We start from the raw sequence: 23,326 nt of genomic DNA, 5'->3' as shown, positions 1-23,326 counted from the left end.
AAAAAAGAGTTATTACGTCACAGCGGAATATCAAAACAACGGCCCAGGGTGCAAAACGCATCAATGACAGCGACCCTCTACCACACAAAACAACACCTGTGAACCCAATTTGTGTTCTTTGACATTGAAAATGATATTGCATTGTGTTTGTTACTTTCGTTGCAGTTGTATGTCTTAAGTGTAATTTGGCATGCTTTTATTTTGAAGGCGAGTTCACACTGTTGACAGGAAGTTGTTGTTGCTATGGAAACAAGAAAAGTTTCACAGCGGGCGGAACTTGTCATAAAGTCCGCGATTATAAAACCCACCCATTTAGAGGGAAGATATGATTGGTCAATTGTACTGTCATTTGACATTACTCTCTCGTTCAGTTACTATAGCGACCCTCTGTGAATCGCAGAGAGGGCCAGACGAGCTTCTTTCATGTAAACCCTTCACATTCAAACAGAGACTGAACAGGCAGATTCGAAGGATTTATTTCTTTGGAAATGTTATTTTATTGAATCAAGTTTTTTTTCGGTAAAACTAATGAAAAATATAACAAAAATAATATTAAAAAAATATATATTTTTAAATTTCTTTTTTTTTTTTATGTTTTTAAATATTATTTTTTGGAATATCTTAGGCCCTCACAGAGGGCCTAGAGGGCCCTGACGGCTCGCCACTGTTCAACTTAACTTTTTGAATATTCATTTTTATGTTTGTGGAGAACACAAAACATACAAAAAAGAGCGCAAAAGAAGGAAAGAGTTAAAAAAAGAAAGCTCTGCATGTCAGATAAATCAACAAAAGAAGACAGACAGGAAGTCAACACTCACAGGAACACGGTGTGGGCTCTGGCAGTGTTTAAAGACGGGTTCATAGGAAATAATATGTGGACAGACTTAAACTTTATAGAAAACCTCAACAGCGCTGGCGTTTTAAGTTAGTTTGCTGTCGCCGCAGTTCGGGCTGTTGGTACGCAGTGGAACAGACTCTTTTTTTGCTTCGGAAGCAATACAATCATTTTAAAATTGTGAATCGGGTAGTTGGTTTATTTAGTAGGTAGCCATGTTTTAAACAGGATAGGATGCAGGGAGGTGGTCATTAATGAAAATATAACACTGGCATGGTGATCAGGATCCCGACATGAAGCACTTACATTGACGCCATTGCTGATTTCAACATCCTTCTTCCTACTTACAATGCTCTAAAGGGAATGAATAAATAAATTATCATTTTGGGTGTACAGCTACTCACTGAGCTCCCCTTCTTAAGAACTCTCCATGCTAATTTGGAAAGCTTTGTCAAAGTGTTCTTTACCAATCACCTTACATTGTTTTTGTTGTTGAATGGACTTTGATAATTGACTTTCCTTTACTTTTTATCCTTCTCAATGACCAAGTCTTTTTTATTAGTTCACCATTTTGGTTTAGGACCAAATACCTGCGAAACAAATCTAACTCTTAATTAATAAGTGTAGCCTTACGTAGTTGATAGCATGGATGCAGAATCAGACTTGTTGAGTGCACTCTGAAACCATTTACCTCCCTGATTCATTTACATGCTTTCAAATAATTAAGCTTGGTTCACCTCTTGCGTATCAGTATTCATGAAGGAGTGTTTGACTGTTACGAAGAACAACATCCAGTTTTCCAGTAAAAGCATGTGCTTTGTCAGTGTAATCCACTCTGACAGCCTGATCGTTTTCCATTTCCTGCCACCTGACCTACTCCCTGTAGAGCTTCTCTTGAGAGTTAACTAAAACAGGTTGTTTCTGGGTTGACATGAAGAGAGCAAAGGATAAAAATGTCTTCAGAAATGTAGTAATTACTGGTGAGGGGCTGACAGCGTCTCTCTGGGCTCACTTTGCAAAGGTGGGCAGGTTTCTGTTCTTCACTTTGTCACCGAGAGTCTTTTTGTAATGCTCTGGTAACATGCTCTAACAATGGGTCGGATGTCTCTACGGGGGATTTCAAGATAAATATGGATTTTGGGGTTTTGGTTGATTTGATTTTGAACAAGTCTTGGCTTTCGGAATATGAAACTTCATTACCATATTTAGACGGTAAATATATTTTTAAAGCTTGTAAATACAGGGAGACAACTTAACCCTTTATAGGGCACTATTAGGTTAACCCTAACCCGTTTCAGGCCTCTGCTAATTGGTCAAATGCCCCAATGGCGCGTTCTGTGATCTTCGCTGATTGGCTGGGAGAAAACCACATGCTTCTCGACCTCACTGAGTCGCGGGGGGGGACGCCATGTTTGAGTAACCCTAACCCTAACCCAAATATGGTTCCTCGCCCGATAAAGGGTTAAGAGTACACCGTCAGCTCTCAAATGGATCATTTCCAACAAAAACAAAGTCTTGGCTTTCAGATGACCAAGTTCAGATGATAAAATTGCATTACAGCTTGTAAATGTGCACACACTTGCCAATTTATCTCCGGCTTGAATTTCACTCATGCGAGTAAAGTAACATTATTGTCCTCTGTGCTACACACACCTACCTGTATTGTGTATGAAATGCTAGAGGGCTTCATCAGAGTGTTTGCTGTTCTTTGGAGGAGTTTGGGGATTTTGAGCTGACATATCATCTTTAGCTCCAGGAATTATTCACAGTTTGATAATGCTTAAACTTCACTCTCTTGATCCCTAAGCTTGTAACTCATTAGATAAAGTGAAATGCATCTGTTCATCATTAAGTGCGGTGTGATTTGCATTTAAATGTGGTGCTCTTCTAAATATCAAAGTTTTTGTCAACATATTTTGCTTCAGGACCGTTACAAAGAATGATTTTTGATACACTGCCATCAGTCTCAGAGGGGGCTTCATTATATCGTTCTATTTTGTATCATTTTATATAACAATTTGGTTCTTGGTACAGCAAAGCCAACGCTCATTTAGGTACCAGTAGTAATACAAATTAAATGAGCGATGGATTAATTGTAATTGTAAAATTAAAGTGCTCTTCCCTCAAAGTGTTCTCAAGACTCAAAAGAATATCTTTTCAGTTTGCTAGAAAACTTTATTCTTAGCATCATTAATACATCTTTATGATCTGGTATTGTACCCATTGGTTTTAGAACAGCCATGATTACTCCTTAACTTAAATACCTAACTTCTATCTTCAATGTCTAAGCAATCACAGACCTTTTTGAAATCTTGTCATGTTTACACAAAGTTGGTTGCCTATACATCTAGTGTCAATCTTCTTGATGAGTTTTAGTGCTAGTTTAGATACAAAGACTCGAAGCTGCACTGGCCAAGAAAGCAGACCATTTGTCCTACACTGTATGGATTATGATCATTCAGTGCCGCTTTGATACTGTAGACCCTGACACTCTTCTAGAACGTCTTGAGAGGGCTATTGGTCCGCTAAGTAAGGGCGGTCATTAATGAATAAAGAACATCGACATAGTGATGAGGACCTTGACGCGACATACTGTACACCGCATTGTCTTTTCCAGTAACCAGTCTTTAAACACTGCGAGAATCCCCCGTCAGAGTTCATTTGCTGTCTGTCTTCTTCTGTTGATCTCTCTGGCGTCCAGCGCGCCACACAAATATGAAAATGAAAATTCTTAGTATTCCATGCTGTTTTGTTCATGGAGGAAAGCTAATGTTTGTTGTCTACAGCTGATGTTAAATTGACTGGACTTCTTTCTGTTAATTGATATGACTGCACATACTGTAGTCCCCTTGATCCTCCTAAGCAACAGTTTGTTCTCCTTAGCAACAGTTCATTAGCGATATTTACAGACCTCTGGAATGTCCAAATTGACCAATCAGATTTAAGTACTCAATTAAGTTGTGTAATACAATGTGTTCCATAAACTATGGAAGTCCTGTTTGGAGTTCTGCCCGTACAGTATGTGTTCATTTTTATCAGACTGCAGACCCTCTGAAGCATACATTGTTATAGAATTTAATTTTGCAGAAAACATTTTGCTAAATAAATCAATCTTCTGTAGAAAAGACATTACATATTGCACTAAAGAAATCTATCAATTTGATTTGTCATTTGAATAATCCTGTCAGCTCCTACAATTTGAGCATTATTCACTGAAAGTCCTCTGTTCTCATTCTAGTATTGACGTTTTGTCATGCTTTGTTGAAAATGACGCACATACAAAGATTTATGTAATCACTGTGATTCCATACAAACGCTGAGTTAGTGCATCAAACACATTAAAGATTGATTTTGCAAACTTTTTCTAAAATAAATCTGAAACAATTGTCTTTGGACCCTAAGAATAACGGATAGGTTTTAGGTCCAAACATGATTTAGGAAACCTATCCTTGTTTCCTTATTTTCAGATTCTTGCACTGGCTTCGTGTTTTCCAAATAGACTTTTATTTTATAAAGAACTGAAGGACCGATATACATGTCTGATCTGCTGATGTACAGACCCTCAGATGGTCTGCGTACTGTCCCCAGAGACAAATCTAAACACGGAAAGACTGCTTTCAGTTTTCATGTGCCACAGATCTGGAACAAACTCCCAGGAAACGTCAGCACTACCTCATTTTAAATTGGGGCTTAGAAATGTTCTGTTTACTTCAGACTTTAATTAAATAAATGTTGAGACTAGTTATTTATAACTTTCAGAGCACTGTTGCTGCACTGTTTTTCCATGCGTTTAAACTTCTTTGATATATATTGTTGTTTCTTAAAGCCTTTAAGTCTTGTGTAAATCACTTTGGATGTCTTGTTTTTGAAAGGTACTATACACATATATTTTCCTCGCCTTTATTAATCGCAAAGGATGTCCTGTAATACAGCAATGCACATGATTGTATTTCAGTTATATAAAGCCTTGAAGCCATTGTCAAAAAGAAAACTTGTGAGAGAATGTGAAATGCATTCACACGCACAGAGTGGCTTATCAGACGACTGCTCATATAGGAAAAGAAGTATTAGCCATTAGAATGATATTGTTTTGCTGTAAAGTGCATTCTAAAGTAATTTGAAGTCCTGCTTTTCACAATGTTTATTGCCACCATCAGGATGTACCCATAACCATGCCGCATTAACACATTTATTTCTGCTAAAGCCAGGCTACAATTCTAGTTTCTTGTAATGCTCATTACTGCCTTTTAAAAGGCGTAACTGTCAGTCAGATCCCCGACTGCAGGCTCACTGTCTAAAAAATATCCATTAAAAATATCTCACAATGGAAAAACTGCTGCCAGAAAGAATGTAATGCATACATTTGCACTGTAATTGTCACTAGCATGCTTTATAATACCCAAATAAAATAAAACTACTACTTTACAGTCCAATTGATGACTACACATGGTGGAAACTTCCAAACGCCACCGTTTGTAATGTGACTTTGAAAGTCATTCTTTAACCTGAGGTGAGACAAACCTGCAATAAAAAGGAAGATGGAAGATTATGGCCCATTTACAAACTGATCCCTACACCTCCCCCCACCCACTTTTATCCTGCGTGTTCATGTGGAGGGTCCACCAAATTAAGTTTCAAAACAACTAATAAAGAGTGGAAGTTATTTAACCCTGCAACAGGAAGTCTGCACCTCACTTAACTTTCTGCCCTGCGCCGTTTGCATGATTTGCATTTTTTTAACATTTAAAAGTTTACACATGTATAACGTTGACATTTTTTTTATTTTACTGAGGATCATATACTCATAGAAAATTGTAGACATGTGCATTTGATTGTCACTCTGTGTATATTAACAGAAAACAACCAGCAGCTCATTAATTCAGATTTAAACGAGAACAGCCAAACTCCTCTTAAGATTGTTGTACCTTTTGATTAAATATCGTTTTTTTTTGGCAGAGAAATGCAAATTCTTAACTGTGGTCAAGAAAATGTACGACAGTTCCTGTTTCTGCCAGAGAGTGTAGTTCGCCCTAAAATGTGTTTACAGCCTCTAGCTTAAATAAGGAGCCTCTTTTGCATAATACATGACAGAAAAACTGAACGGATGAAACAATATATTACTGAAAGTATAGAATGATCACAAACTCTCACCTCAATTCTAAGACATTTTTATTAATAATAGATAGATAGATAATGATGAAACATACAGATTGTAAAATAGAGTTCTATTGTAATTGCTATCAACTGAAAGCTGCTGATTTCCAACCATGGTTAAGAGAAGTAAGGACAGTGCCTGTTTCTCCTCGACAGGGGGGATGAGTTTGTCCCAAGGCTTACCGCTGTATTTACACCCTCCACTTTAAAGAAAGAGCCTCATTCAGACACCAGACGGGGTTCACTCTGTCACGGAGTAGGAGTGTCTAGGGGTCGATTTGGAATTGGGCCTCTGAGTGTACGCAGGAGCAGGTCAGGACTTTAATTAGGCTATAATGATTAAAGGTGCAGGTGTTATCCTTAAAGCAATTCTCACTGTCAAAGAGCAATGTTTCTTTTCTTCGTCTGTACAGCTGGTTAAGAAAGGATTTCTTTGATCATGTAAATGGTGCAAGTGTTTCATCGAGACCAGGTCTTCGATGATCAAAAGAAGCAGGAAGCTCATCGCATTGTTTATGTATTCCACGCAGGCTCCATCGCCCCCTTCGCCCTCAGCTAATGAACCAAAGTACGAGAAGCGCTGGCTGGATGCCGTCTCCCTGCCCCTGCTGATGGCCAGAGTCTCCAGATACAAAGCGGGCACCGATAAATTAAGGTAAGGGTAATCCTGCGTGATATAATTCACCTCCGAGGGAACACAGTTCACAGAGCACAGTTGTTGGCTTAGCGAGCACTCTTCATTTAAGCGAAGGGACGTTAAAGCCAATATCTATGCACAGGCATAAACGGCTTAAAAGGTCACTTCAGCCGTGATTGAAAGTGTGACTGAACACCGGTCAAACTTGTTAATGCATTAGCGTTTTATACATGTCCCTTTTTTGTAGTGATTTTCAGTTGTTTAAGCATTTTTATCCTCTCAACTGAGACAAAAATCAACCTAAGAGGTGAATCATTTTACAGAAATACAGACGGCATCGCAGTCAGCTTCCTATAGAGCATCTTATTCTCAAGGCTGAATCACATTTAGTATTAGTATTCCAGCCCACGCTATTTGTCCGGGCTAGACCAATGACTGACACTTATTACAGAATTGTAATTATGAAAGTCTGACGATAAGAGTTGAACACCTTTTTATATAGTTTTTATCATTTTTGATAAACCGACCTTATTGAGACCGTTTGTTTATGGTCTGGGTAACAATGGATGGTTTAGTGCAAACAGGGATGCTAATGAAATATATCATTAAATCTTATCTAATTGTTTTTCATACAAATTGGAAATAATTCACCTTACTCAGAAATATATAATTAAATATTTTCTAATTGTTTTTTTTATTGTTCAAATTGGAAAGGATTCACCTTCCTATATTCCTTATCACTTCACACATTCTGACTGAGCAGAAGTCTCTTCAGGGTGTGTCTAGTTGTACAGTTCAAGAATTGCAGGTACATGACGATAAATAAATAATGGAACTCTGCTTTGCTGAGTTAATTAGAAATGTTCATTAAACTTGTTTATTGGAGGCCTCATTAGGTATCACCCACTTTTGACAGCTGCCCATGATATGGCAACATGCTGTACTGTAGAAGGATGTTTCCAAAGAGGTGAAATGTTGTTGAGAATTACAGAAGAACAACACAATTACAATAACAAACTATTTATTGTTGCTCAAGGCTGCTGAAATGTAAACCTCAGTTTCACCTGTACTCAAGACATTACTATCCTCTGTGGCAGTTTTAGACCAAATTTACTGGGGTTATTTTATGAGGACATTTTCTTTTGCTCAGTATAAACTCAATAGTGCACAAAAGAATATATAAAAAGCTACCACACAATGTACTATACATTTCTACTCCTGTATTTCTACATTAGCTTACAGTATAGCAGCTGTTGTCCGTCTGTAGCACAGTCCATAACCTCAGTAAGGACTTCCTGTTTACCTCTGGGCTTCATTTGGATAAATCAGCACTTCTGCAATACTAAATCCAATAAACAGTTTAGGTGCAGAGTGAAATATTGAAGAAATGTTTTAATTGAAATGTGAAGCTTATAGTCTGACTAAACCCAAACAAACATCAGGAATAGCAATCAATAAATAGCCCTGCAGGCAGAGGGCATGTCAATATCTGAGTTTTCTTGGCAGAGTGGGGCCGACTCGGCAGTATCAGAATGCACAAACACAGATCAGATCAGTGTAGATGTTAACAGGGGTCAACAAGTAAACTTTGACCTGATGATCTTAGAGCAAAACTGTAAGACTAATGCCCAATTCCAAACCGCCCGCTACACACTACCCCTCCGTTTGACCGTTCCCGCGGAGGGTCCGCCACATTAAGTGCTGTTCCAAACCAACGAGTGTGGAGGGGTGTTGTGTTATCAAGCCCTCAAACAGCGAGTCTGCATCGGTCCTGACTTCACCTGCTGCTCTACCTGACCGGACTCAATGCTGTGTGTGTCCGTCAGGAAACACGCTGTTTACAAACCGTTCCTGCAAACATTCACTGATAAGCTGCACAACAAGATAGACATTTAATATTGTCATACAGATGTTAACAACTTCATGTTACCTCGTATAGTTTTTAACTCAGGATCATATACCCGTGTTTAGTCTAGAAAACGTTAATTGTGTGAATTGTATTATAAGGTTGTTTATATTTTCAGGGACTGTTGCAAAAACCAAGCAGCTTATAAACATGAGATTTTAAAACAAAAAGTGGTTTACAAAAAATAAACACCATTAAAGATTTTGAGTTTTATTATTATTTTGTTTTAATCCAAGAGATGCTGATTTGAAACTGTTGTTACGAAAATGTACGGCATTTCCTGTTTCTGCCGGAGAGAGGGGAGTTCGTCCCAAAGCTTGCTGCTGTTTTTACTGGAAGAAGGGAGCCTCGTTCTGCTGCGAGTGAGACTACAGACGGAGTTCACTCCATCACTGAGGGGGAGTGGGTCGGGTGTGGTTTGGAATTGGGCCTAATATTGTGTCTCAATCAGGATACTTCCCTTAGTTCATTTTCTAAGTTCATAATTTAGTGTATGAATTTCAACCATGTAATTCTGTCTCAAATTGCACAAACTGCTGTGCCCTCACTGGAATTGACTATCGCTGCTGTTAGCTAGCTAGCACCAACCAGTAGCTAATTAGCTAACTAGCTAGCAACAATCGTTTGTGGTACCAAATCCTTACACTGCTCAATTTACCCTAAAAAAATACTGGTGGCTTCTTTTTAACAGCAGATTAGAAGTATGTCACTTAAAGGTGGGGTAGGTCATTTTGGAGAAACCAGCTCGAGTGCGCTAGAATTTGAAAATACACAACCGGAAAAAATCTGCCACTTCCTTACAGAGCCCCTCCTCCAACACACGCACATGACCAATGAGGGCACGAGATAAGTTTGTGCACAGATGGAAGGCTGACAGGCAGGTAGGCCATCCAGTTATTTTAGCCGGGCCGGCTAAAATGATTGGTCGTGCTTTTTACAGTACTACGGCTTCCACAGATGACATTTTTTATGGATTTTTTGTCAAAGCACTTAAGATATTCATTGCTATCGGGATGTTAAGAGCATTCCATGGAATATAACAAAAAGTGTATCTCGAGCCGGTTTCTCAAACTTACCTACCCCACCCAGTGTTTCCCACAGATCTGAAATATACTTGGGGGGTGGTGGTAGCGGGGGTTAAGGTGACGTGCCTTTGTGACGTGCAACAACATTAACCTTTCTGTTGGTCGCTTGTTAGCAGACCCTTCACGCGATGGCAGAGCAAACAGGTACAGGCAGGGCCCATAGTGATAGCCCTATAGTTTAAATCTACTACCGACAAATAAACATATGGACGCATGAGTTACTATTTAAAAAAAAAAAATGGTAAATGTATTTAGGAACCTATCCATGTGATTTGAAGTGGGGGTGGACCTCAAATCCTCTAGGGGGGTCCGGGGGCATGCTCCCCCGGTAAGACTTTTTTTTACTTTTGGAGTTAAATGCATCAATCTGGTGCACTTTGAGGGGAAAATAAAGAGACTAGATCTATGGGAACACCTATATGAAACAGAACTGTATACATTTTAATAATCATAAAATCATGGCCATTTCCAATATGAAAAAACACTGAAACTTGTTTATTTATTTATTTTTGGTTCATTTATAGTTGTGAGTGTGTCTGTGCTCCTGAATCAGCCTCTCCTGTCTCCCTCCTCTCCCCCTTGCTCCTCTTTGAGGCAGCAGCAAAGACTAGTTTTAGCTCTCAAGTTTTTAAAGTGTATCTTACCTTTTTTCACCTAGTTAACTTTTTTTTTTTTATTCATGCATATTTTACTAATCACTACCCCCTCAAATGGAAATATGTGTTTAAATAAATGGTGACCAAACCGTTTGAGACCCACTGAGAACTTAGACTAAGTTAACTATCTAAACACTCAGAGTCCTTTACCTCACCTGAGCTGAGGTTATCCCGAGCTTGAATGACACACAGAGACCAATCAAGGGCTTTGATTTATGATCTGTATGACAGTGGCCATGTCGGCAGGCCAAATCATGTAGACAGCCATTCACCCTGTGTGAGGCAGACCCACATTTGCGCAGCATGGCGTTCACAATACATAAAAAAAAAACGGGACTGGGTACAGGAGGCGTAGAGCGAGGAATCATTGTCCACAAGGTAATCGATCGCAGATGGCGCCGTGGTCGCGGACGAAAAAAAAAAAACAATAAAAAAAACAAAACTAAATGGGTCGCGAAATATACTTGGGCGGCCGTTAATATACCTGGGCGGCCCGCCCAAGTAAAGTCTATGTGGGGGAAACCCTGCCCACCTTTAAAATAAAAAACCTTAAGTAGAACTTACATTTGTATATTGCTGTGTTTCAGAGCAACCACACACGCTGCTAGATTCGTAGCCAATATGGCGATCATTCATTGTGAGAAGTGTCCAGCGTTCCACACTTAACTTTTTAACCATTATGAGTGCACCATCTGGTACTCAAAGTGCATTTTGCTTTCCTTCCTATTGGTACACTTTATGCACAAAGAAATAGCAAATGTACGTATACGTATTATAGTATTTGAGACCAGGGTTGCAGTCGAATAGTCCATTTAGCTTAGGAACCTTCCTAACGGAGTGAAATGACCCGGAAGTCCCTCAGTGGAAGCCATGATAAGTGCCGTTCGAATTCTCTAAATGAAAGGAAAGGAGGTTTCAAACTTCCTTTATAACCTCCTTTAGCTTAGGAACCACTGGACCTCCCTTGACGAAAGGAGAGGAGAAAATGCTGCCCCACAATGCCTTGCAGCCGCAGCATTTGCCGTCACACAACATTCGGCCGTTCACGGAAACAACCGATTATGACCGAGAAATGATATCATGAAAGTTACGGTGCTTATTAAGCATTTTAAAACGTATGTGGTAAGTTGCCAAAGTGCTTTGTTTTGAACGTTCATCAGTATTATAATCGAAAAGAGAAATATGAACGTTAGTTTTTACTGAAATGATCAAATAAAGTCAACATTCCACAGTCTTTACTGAGCTGTGTGGGGTTTGTTCAACTTTTAAAAGATGTTTGAATGGTGATATACACAGTGATAGATGTTAAGGACTAACGTTTATAATAAATACATTTGTATTGATTTTAAGATCTATTCATACAATCATACGTATTGGGATCATTTGTATTGTGGACCGGAGGGAGAGAGTGAGGAGCATAAGTTTCACTTTCCTTTTTTATTTCAATTCCAACTTTGGTCATGAAGAATATGTTTCTCTGCTTTCCACGTTCATAAAGCATAAAACAACAGCATCAGAGCACGGTGCAGAGTCTCTAGATGAGTTTACAGTAGTTCCTCGTTCTTATTATACATAGTTTCCCCACAGCAGCAGACGCACATTTATGACGTCCGCTGGCGCATCATAAACACGTCGGATAGTGAAAGTGCAGTCGGATTCTCTAAAGTACCGCAGTCTCTTCTCCTAAATCCTTTTGAATTCTCCTATCTACTATCCCTTAACCCCATGACGTTTCACACAGAGGTCAAGGAATAGACGTTAGGAGCTGATTGTTGGACTATTCGACCGCAACCAAAGCGTCACTATGTTAGCTCATTAATAACCATCCTTTATGATTTTATGACATACACATAATAATGTGAAATAAATAGCAATGTGAAATATCTGACAACGCAGCTATAAACTACAACTAAGACTTGTGGAGTTTCTATACCTTAAACTTGACAATTCTCCCGAATGGTGTACATTATCTGAAAATGCAGTACCATTTGTTAGCATCATTAAGCAGTATGTATTAAAGGTAGGGTAGGTAAGAATGGAGAAACCAGCTCGAGTGCGCTAGAATGTGAAAGTACGCAGCCCCTTACAGAGCCCCTCCTCCAACACACATGAACACGCACATGACCAATGAGGGCACGAGATAAGTTTGTGCACGAGATGGAAGGCTGACAGGCAGGTAGGCCATCCAGTTACTTTAGCCGGGCCGACTAAAATGATTGGTCGTGCTTTTTACAGTACTACGGCTTCCAGAGATGAAATTTGTGTTATGTATTTATTGTCAAAGCATTTAATTTATTCATTGCTATCGGGATGTTAAGAGCGGAATGCTCTTAACATCCCGATAGCAATGAATAAATTAAATGCTGGAATATAACAAAAAGTGTTTCTGAAGTGAATTACCTACCCCACCTTTAAATCATTAATTAAAATACATTTCAAAAGTGAAAAACTTGGAACCTAATGATTAGTATATGATGTTTAATATGGAGCAGCAATGACACACTAAATATTTATACAGTATATACTGCATGCCAACTTCAGCCATTTGTATTCTGATGTCTTGAGGTGACGGGTCAAGGCCCAATGACTATGGTCATGAAAAGTGACCTTGCCAAAAGTTTGTGAATATGAAATATGCAGGGAATTTTCAAAGTGAGCTCTCCTTACAGTTATTTTTTTTAATTCTAATATCTGTTCACAACTTTAAATAGCACAGCTCTTCTAGCTTCTGATACAAAATGTGACAATCACCTATTCCGCATATCAAGTCAATTAGCCATTCAATTCTCAAACTGTCACAAACACTCACTTATATGATAAGCATAACGTTATACAACTGTATGCTTGATGTGCTCCCTAATCACATGTGTTCCTTTGTTCATCACAAGACCATACAAGATGCTAACATAACTTATTTGCAAGTATCTCCAAACACCCTTACACCTTAAATTACACTGAGCACACAACTCATCATACAAATGTATTTGAAAGAATTGTGTCTGGCAAAGTAAAACATTTTGCATTTTAAGAAATAATTTGGTTACAGGGCATATTTAACAAAAGTACATACAGTTAAAACTAAAATACATTACAAACTAAATAATAATGCACAAATCAAAACAAAAAAAAAAGAAGGAAAAAAAAGAATCAACAATACATAAAAGGATATATCTAACACATTACGGATACAGCATTAATACTCGTCCATACATTAATTATCACATCTTTCCACATGGTCATTATGTTATGTCTATATCTCACCATTTTTCCATGTATTGTCAAAGATAATGAATAAGAGGGAGTCTTTCTTTTTCGATTTCCTCTGGTATTTTCCCTATTAATGGTATAAGTGGGTTCTTATTTAGAGTAATATCAAAAATAATTGCCTGTTCTCTTGTAAATATTTTCACGCTGCCACCTAAAATTCTACTTTGGTTTTTCCTTCTGTTCACCGCAATATCTCGCAACTACATTTTCTTTCTACTGACTTTGAACTTGGGTTGTCTTTATATACCATATTAGAATCTTCCATATGTTTTATTTTTAGTCCTATTGTACATTGTTTTTTTCCATATGAGTTAACAAAACGTTGATGGTATTATTGCAGGGCAGTTCATTTACCCAACATTTCTAATTTTGGTTTACAAACACATTTGCAAGCAGCTGCTTGTTAAAGTTTACATAAAGTAACGGAAAGCCACAAATCATTCCTTGTTGAATTTGTGCTTCGTAATATATAATCATGAGCAGCTACCATTAGTGTTGTTGGGAAGAATTGTTGACTCATCTAATGACCTCAGACTGTGTTGTTAGTGTCTGATAGATTATACACCCTTTAAGTGATCCTTGCTTGTACAGATGCTCCCAGATGGCATGACAAATAGTTTTCCCAAAGTTTTTCTCTCTTTTACCCAATTTAAATGCATTCCATGAGGTGGAACTTGTTCATTTGTTCATGTTCTTGAAACAAGGCCACGTGGAAGGCTGACAGAGAAAAATCAGAGAGCAGACCTCCTTTCCTTTCCGTGCACAGATTCTTCTGGCAAGGCCGATATGTCAGACCAGACTCCTCGGTCTGACAGTGAGACGTTCTCAGCCTTTTGTTTAAGATGTCCAAACGGATACATTTAAAAGTGAAATAAAATGGTTTATTATCTAAAAGTGTTCAGTAATTTGCATACCGTCCTAGTCGTGATATGGAAATATCAGGCTTTGATAATGCAGTCTGTTTTTTTTTCAGCTGGGTGTTACTATAATCAGTCTCATTGATTTAAAGTTCAAATGCATTGGGAATCAAAAGCAAACATATTTTTTATCATAAATTGTGGTGAAAACAAAATAGCCTAAAGCTTGCCTGTTTCCTTGCCTCACTAATTTGAAGACATGCCACATGTTCCCTCTCATTGCCATTCATATCATAAATAACAGCTGAACCAAAGAAACGTCTTCCCCAGAAACACTGAACATTTATTTATGTTGAATTTACCAAATTCTATTTATGTAGGTAGTTGTGCCAAACCAATTTATTTGAATAGATTTTTTTTTTAAATTAATTTCATCTTTATTATATTCATAATTTTAGCTCAATCATTTTGAATAGAGTTTACTCTAATTTTTAAAATTAAACACACTACAGGAAAGGGAGAACCCCAAAAAGCAGAATAGCGCCCCTTTAAGTATCATTTAGTTAAAGGTCCCATGTCATGGCCATTTCTACTGATCATAATTCCATTGTTGAGGTCTACTAGAATAGATTTACATTGTGCAATGTTCCAAACTCACATTGGTTTCTCATACAGCATCTCTGTATGTGTATTCACTCTCTGTCCTAAACGGCTTGTTGGAGCTCCTGCCCCCCCCTTCCTGTGAGCCCAGTGGCCGTCTGCGAGAATGCGAAACCCAGCCCGAAACCAGCCCGAGCACACACACACACCCGCAGCCTGGCTGGGAGTTTGTGTGTGTGCTCACACACAGGCTCACAGCCTCGCCGCGTCCCGCTGTCTCAGGCGGTGAAATCGGCAGAGCTGCAGCTGAGAAAAGATTTAGTGTGTGCGTGTGAGGGGCTAACGTAACGGCTCCGCGGACTTAACGTAACGGCTCCGCGGACGTAAGGTAACGGCTCCGTGGACGTAACATAACGGGCCGTTATGTCACGTCACTATACCCAAATACGTCACTATACCCAAGAAGAAAACAATGGAAAAAGAAATCTCCAACGAGGCGTTCTGGGGCAGCATAGACAGGTATTTTCTGTGTTAGAGTTTTACTCGCTACATGGTGTACTTTGAGGGTTTGCGACTCTGCAGACCGTTTACATGAATAAAAAGCTACATAACACACAAGGGGACGGGTAATAACCAGAAAAGCATGACATGGGACCTTTAAAATGATTAGCTGTTGTGACTATCTCTACTTTTGATACATTCAAATAAAACAAACAAAAACTCTTATTTTATTATTTTATAACAAAATGTAGTACGACCATCCATTTAAAAACAGTATACTCCTGTATTTTGACCAGGTGATACGTCCCTGGTCCGTCTGAATGGATGTATTCCTGCCTAGTCAGCAGGCGAGGCACAGTAGTTAGTGCCTTGGGGAGCGGCACAGATGTATGACAGAATCCCCCGCTCCCTGTACCCTTCTCTCAATGAAGATTTCAGTCCTGCTCACTGAAGGTGGAAAGGCTTTAGCAGCTACTTCTGACAGGGTTGTGTTCTCCTGACAGTGATCCGCCAGCTGTCTGTCACTTTGATTAATCTCTGCCTTTGGAGCTCTTCATTCAGTGCACATTCCCCCATTACTGCATGCCCTCAAAGGTTTTTGCTTCAATTGAAAGGGATCTTACTGATGTACTGTAGATTCTGTGTCTAATATCATTTCATCAGTTGCACACTCTATTTCTGCAGTAAGAGAAACATAGATGTTTTGCCAGACAAAGTATTTTAAAAAGAACTCTTTATAGAGGGGTGCAGGAACGAGTCCTAAAATCTGGAAATGATTCACTATTTTACAACTTCCCGTTCCATTCTAGAAGTCACAAACGTTTTGAATGATGCCTGAAATGATTTCTGTGGTTAGAAATGTTCATGTTTTGTTCTACAACATAAAATCTGTCAATAAACACTCCACTGGTAAATGTCTGAAACTTCAATTTGTCATAAAAACATCAGCCACCTTTTAGCTTAGCGGTGGTGACGTGAAGTCATGTGACCATGATGTAGTTTGTTTATAGCCTAACGTTAGATTTTTACTTCTGTCAATTGCATTTACGCCTCAAAAACATAAGGTGGTATATATGCAAAGATTACCTGCTTAACAAAACATGTAAGTATCATAAACGTTTGTTCGACACAGATCTTATTTTCTGCTATACTCCAAAATCCAATGGACAAATCCCATTGCTTTTAGTTGAGGGAGCCCTTGGGATGCTAACGTCCGGGTATGCTTTTAGAGAAACTGCACCACTCTCACACTACATTTAACATCTTTCTGTGGAATGTAACCTTCATATGAAACAACACAACACATTGTACTTGATTGGCTAAGGGGCGTGACATCTGACACATCTCTAACGGTTGACCAATTACAACGGAGGCGGCCAGATAACAGAGCAGACTGGGCATGGTTTCAGACAGAGGGTGAAAGAGGTGCTGCAGCACAGGCAGGATGAGAAAAATAAAGAGCTTTTTGAACATTAAAGCATGGAGACATGTCACAGTAGAAGCACACAATACAAATGATATATATCATATGTATATACTTGAACTCTGATCAAGTATAAGTGATGCTTTATAGTTGTACAAATCACAGCATTAAGCAAAATTGGGTCAAGCACACTTACACAAAGAATGTTCACCCTTTTCAAGTAAAAAAAACAACATTTAACTCCAGTAAAAAATCATCCCTGAGGAGCCGCTGGGTCAGTACACAGGCAGCGGAACATACCATTTTAACAAGCCTATTTCAGATTCAGTAAGAACGTCTGCTCACCGGTGGGTGTGTGTGGGTGGTGTGTGTGTGTGTGTGTGTGTGTGTATGTGTGTGTGTGTGTGTGTGTGTGTGTGTGTGTGTGTGCTGTCTTGGAGGATTGCCTTCTTCATACTGCACATCCCATGCCTTCCATTGCCTCTGTGTTTTTTTAATAACCTTCACCTCACGTTTATCCACAACAACTCCCCTCTTCTCACATGCACTACCTACCTAGCATTTCTTAACATTTCCCCTAATGTTGCAAATTATCCTATTATATAACATCCATTAGATAACCATAACATAAAATTGCTTCCTTTTTAAATGGCATCTGGGAGGTGTGTGGCGCAGTGGATAGAGCCTTGGTGTTGGGATCAGGGGGTCACAGGTTCAAACCCCACTGCAGTCAGCATGTCGTTGTGTCCCTGGGCAAGACACTTCACCCCAAATTGCTCCTGTGGGGATTGTCCACTGTATTGAGTATGTAAGTCGCTTTGGATAAAAGCGTCGAACAAGTGACATGTAATGTAATGTAATGTAATGCATCTCTGAGGCTAAAAGTGTCAGCAGCGTGCAAATGCACTAAAAAGGAAATGTCAAAAAGTATCACGTTTTGCTGATTAGTGTGATCTCCCTTTGGGTGACCTCATCAACACCCTGTCTACTGAGAAATTCAATTGTGTCAGAAAAACACTGCGCTTATCCTAAGAGCTATCCGAGGACATGACATAATCCCCAAAAATACCAAAAAATTCTCATTTGTGCTGCAAAACACAAAAATCCTCTTACTTTTGGTTTGTGAAGGGTTGCTCTTTCAACATGAACTGCAGGGTGTATTTATTTGACATCTATTAGATTGCTTTGGGATGTTAAGCAGAGAGAAACAAATGGATATATCATCACTTTTCTTTTGTGTTACAGTTTGTTAGGGAATAATTTGCTTAGGTATTCAACCTTCGACACAGTTCATCATTTTCTCGTCTCACTGTCTCTTTTCTCACGGCATAGGTCTGCGGCCTTGGGTATTGCTGCTATCTCTCTTAAGGAGGGGCAGCTTGGCGCATTGTTGTTGCCAGTCTATGACAGAGCACAAGCCGCCATGAGGTAGTTTACTGTTCAGGGACGTAGGTTCCCTGGCGCACATTCTTTTCTATGAACGAGAGCTCTAGTTAGATTCAGGGTCCATAATTGTTTCGTCTCACTGATAAAGAATGTTGGTTATTACACTCCGAACTAGTTAAAACCTCGAGCTGCAGAAGAGTTCTTCAGAATTGGTTTGGAAACCGCTGTGTCAACTCGTGACACACCACCTGTCTTGTGAATTCTCCGGCCGTAACTCCAAATAAACCACCAGTATTTGCCATCAAAGCTCCAGCTCTCCTCGTGTCTCTCTGAGTCCTGTTTCCAATTGCTACAGAAGTTTCCCCCACACAGTTAACAGTTTTGTTGTTGTCATTTTGAAACTAAGGGTTGTGGACTTCAAATCTAATTTTAAAGGGGACCTATCATACAAAATGCACTTTTTGATGTCTTTTATACATAAATATGTGTCCCCGGTGCGTCGGGGAACTCGCGCAGCGTCAGAAAATAAAAGCCTCTCTCTTTTCCTCCGTACCCAAATCTTTTAAAAACGGGGGTACAACGAGCTGATCCAGATTTGCTGCCGATATTACGTAATTTCGGATGGTGGACCCACAGAAAGTTGCTATCAGAAACAATGCCTGACGTGTTTTGGACATAATATGGTCTTTGTTTACATTAGCAAGCCTCGCTAACACTCAGAGCTAACCTGTACTGTAGAGCAGGGGTTCCCAACCTTTATTGTGCCAAGGACCGGTAGATACATTAAAAAAAAATCGCGGACCGGTTGTCAATTTTAACTGATTTTAATTATTTACTCACCACCAGCAGGTAGCAACAGAGGCTAATTGTATGTAACAGCCTGAACAAATACTAGAACAATATGCATCCAAAACATATTAACAAAGTTTAAAAAGTGTGTGTGTGTGTGTGTGTGTGTGTGTGTGTGTGTGTGTGTGTGTGTGTGTGTGTGTGTGTGTGTGTGTGTGTGTGTGTGTGTGTGTGTGTGTGTGTGTGTGTGTGTGTGTGGTGTGTGTGTGTGTGTGTGTGTGTGTGTGTGTGTGTGTGTGTGTGTGTGTGTGTGTGTGTGTGTGTGTGTGTGTGTGTGTGTGTGTGTGTGTGTGTGTGTGTGTGTGTGTGTGTGTGTGTGTGTGTCACTGGCATTTGTTTTCAGAAGATATTATGATAGTGTCGTTCGTTCCGGTGCACTCCCGACAGCATAGCACTACATCGAGATTAAGATTAAACTAATTTATTTTGGGAACAGCCGCATATATGCCGGTGTCGGACAAACACACCGAACACACAGAGCTGAGCTGAGCAGAGCACATACACACACACACACACACACACATCATGCGCCTTGGTGACTGACTGGACATCTCCTTCATAAAACTAATAAAAGGGGGAGTAATCGGGCAGTTCGATGTGTGTAGATGTGTGTGTGGTTAACACGTAGCAGCCTGCAGTCACTCTTAAACTGTTCTGATTAAGTTAAACACAGCGAAGGCGGTGCGTAAAAAGGCACAGCTCTTTACCGAGTACGTCCCGCTGCCTCCTGATGCTTGCAGCCATTTCATGAAGTGAAGGAGGGTTTCCTTCTATAAAACAGCTGCAGGCAGCAGATACCGTGAGAGTCCCGGACATTAATTCATAGATCAAGGCAGACTGGTTTACTCTCCTGTTTTGCCAATCCGGTGCTTAAACAAATAGCTCTACACCCCTGGCCGACATGTCCTTAAAATGAAGTCCGAGTTTGAAATATATCTCAAATAATGTATGCACCACCATTTCCCCACATAAACATAACAGTCTGCAATCAAACGGTTGTCTCCTGTGCGCTCCTCTTCCTACTTGGCGCACCGGTAACATGCTCGTGCGCACAAGAGGCTGAGACCTTAGGCTGAGCCGCCGAATCCCTCGGAACATCATAAAAGCCATTTTCAACCGTTTTCTGGTGAAAGATTAACTAGCTACTGGATCAAATAATATGACTGGTGACATAGGTGCGAAAATTAAACACTTTTTGAAAAAAATATTATGATAAAATATTTGTATATATTTATAATTCTGCAAATATTACGATAAACTCACAGCTATTTCACGGCCCGGCAGTAACACCTCCGCGGCCCGGTACCGGTCCGCGGACCGGGGGTTGGGAACCCCTGCTGTAGAGCACATGTGTTAAAAAGCAGGAAATAAAAAAAGAACTCACCTTGTGATAAACCGCAAGAGAAAAAGCATTTGAGCTCCATACTGTTTCAGAAATAATCCTTGATGTGGTTTAGAACAGGATGGTGTTTTATCACAGCAGAATTTAACTTTATCTCCGGTAGAATTCTGATTAGGCATTAGCTCCGCCTCCTTTTTTTTTTTTTTCAAGCTAAGGACCCATAATCCGCGTTTCTCGAACAGGGCTGGAATAGAGGGATATGAGGGATTTGTAAAATGTATGATCTGTTTGGTATTTTGAGCAAAACACATCATAGACATGTTTTTATATATTTGTATATATCTGAGACCCATAATATATGCCTAAAAATAGCATGATAGGAGCACTTTAAAACAATGACCCTTTTATTTGTTGTGAAAACTTTTTAGAACATGCTGTCCTCAACGGTAAAAAACTAAGGACTACGGACTTTGTGTCTCAGGTGAAACCAAAATAAATGCTCAATAATTTAGCAAGGCCCTTGAAGGATGTTATTAAATTGAAATGACCCTTGGAAAAAGAAAGTTCCCCCTGGCTTCAAGTGATTTTACAGAAGTAACTAGCAGTTTGAGATTCACCTTGTGTCTTTGAATCTTCTGCACAATCTAATTCTGACCTCCATTCTCCTCCAGGTCCAACTGTTTTGAAGTGTTTGCCTTGGATGGAGCCAGTACAAATATTCTTCAATTTTGCACTGCAGCAGAAAGCACCGACTGGCTCCAAGCAATATCTACAAATATCAACGAGTTGACACAGGAGAATGTAAGTCCACCTCTTACCATTAAAGGCTTTGTAGGATCTCTCCGTGAGTCTTGATCGAAGTTGAAAACTGTTATTTTCACAATTGTGTGAACATCTAGTATCTTGGGTATTTACCCACTTGTGAAGTCAATAAAGCAGTGTTGATAAAGAAAACACAGAAAAGTAATAAATATGTTTTGCCCACAGTTTTCCAACCATCACATAGTGTGTGTCACCAGTGTTGCATGGTGTTAATAGACCCTTCCCGTCAAGCACTCATTGAGTCACAGGCTCCCCCCCCCCTTCTGCTGACAAAAAGAGCCTCTCTCATACCTAATTAATGACTGTAGTAGTCATTCGCTATGTGCACTCTCATTTCCTCCTATTTCACTTTGATTATCGCGCTGATGATGTGATGCATTTTCGCCAAGGACACAGACGTACTGTATGTCGATTGCGCAGCTGCCGTTAACAGAAAAAAAAGTGTGATTAATTCCTGCCTGCATCACCTAATTACGGACGTGGAGTGTGATTGCTAAATGGCCAATCAGGATGTAATTGTGCGCCTGCTTTCGGATGGAGCAGAACTTTTGTTTTAATGACCTTAAACCTTTAAATAGACTCGGCGACACCCTCGGGGTCCCACGTGTGTTTTTAATGTGAAGGACTGTCATCTGGAAGACCGCTCGATGCTGTTTGATGTTCTTTTAGAGAGACGAGACTAATCGGCTGCTTGTTAGTGGCTAATTATGTAACAGTTCTTCAGGTGAGAATTTACCTTCACTTTGTAACTGAGGCGAGACAGCAGCAGGCGTCATGCTGAGCAGGATATGCTGACAGCAGGGGTCCCTCAGTATTAAAATGCTTTGCAACATTTTTGATCAGCATCAAAATACATAGTAAGAAGTCAACGTTTCAGAGGCTCCTAACTTTATACCTTCTTGGAGCCTAAACGTGGTTTTCAGATTGCATTAAACATGTGTGACATCCTCTTGTTAGTACATTTGAACCTTCAAATCAAAAAAAGGTTAGACAAAACAATAAACTACATTATTTCTTTTGCCAGCAATAATTACTGTGAGGTTTAGATTATTAGCAAGAAGTCTACACAGACCAAGGTAATGTCGTCAAATAATAATTGTCTTATTTTGTAATGGAATTATCACATTTAATTTAATTCAATTAATAGTAGATGTGTTTAAGTTTTTTTCTGCCTTCTCAAGTAACCTGAATCCAGTTCAATGCCAAGTAAGACTTCACATAGAAGGAATTTGTTTTTGTGAATTGGTGCATAATATTAACTCAAATCACTAGTATTATTGAATAGAAAGAATAAGAAAAATAAGAAATGTGTTAAATAGAAACAATAATTATTATATGATGATACAAATGTGAAGAAACTACTTTAGAAAATACTGATCTAATATATATTTGTATTAAAATGTAATAGTTTTTTTTATGATAAAAAGTTTAGTGCAGAAATGTGCAATATGATCCAATAAGTCCAGAAATACTTGAATTTGGTAATAACACATCTATATACAAATTCAGTTATTTGTCTTCTTAGACCTCAAGTTGTACATTTGAAAATACTGAAAAAACATGAATATGCACTTTTTTTGGCAGAACAATTCAAAACAGTTTCCTAAAATATCAGGTTTTGTCAAGCAGCAGCAAAAATATATAATAGGGGTGGACAATATGTGATATGACTATTTCAAGGCTTTCTCAACAATACTATTTTGAGGTGTTTTTTGGGGTGAGGATAACTTTTGTAATAATATATATAACAGCTTCTTCTAACTGTATATTTTTTTTATCTCACAGATAAAGATTATCAACAAATACTGCTCTTCAGATGATCAGGTATGCTGACGCATATTTTGGAAACCATACTGTATTTCATTACAAAAGTCACATTATATCACTGATAGCAGTTAAAACTAAGTATACTATTATTTGATAGTGCCTTTACAGATACAGACAGAAAAGGCTGTGAGAGCCCAGAATCAAACCTTTACTTAAAAGTTTAATGGACATCCCTCACA

At 39.1% G+C, this 23,326-nt stretch overlaps 1 protein-coding gene across 1 annotated transcript in view; it reads left to right on the top strand.

Moving 5' to 3' along the window:
• sntg2 (syntrophin, gamma 2) overlaps window positions 1–23,326 on the top strand; it is a 97,813-nt gene that overhangs the window by 29,131 nt on the left and 45,356 nt on the right. The window contains exons 9-11 of the mRNA XM_034135163.1: window positions 6,520–6,644; window positions 21,170–21,299; window positions 23,106–23,144. Coding sequence (XP_033991054.1) covers window positions 6,520–6,644; window positions 21,170–21,299; window positions 23,106–23,144 — 294 coding nt within the window. The remainder of the gene's footprint in view (window positions 1–6,519; window positions 6,645–21,169; window positions 21,300–23,105; window positions 23,145–23,326) is intronic.

Source organism: Trematomus bernacchii, unplaced genomic scaffold (genome assembly GCF_902827165.1).
Source record: "Trematomus bernacchii unplaced genomic scaffold, fTreBer1.1, whole genome shotgun sequence".
Lineage (NCBI taxonomy): Eukaryota > Metazoa > Chordata > Actinopteri > Perciformes > Nototheniidae > Trematomus > Trematomus bernacchii.
This window is presented reverse-complemented; position numbering and strand designations above follow the sequence as displayed.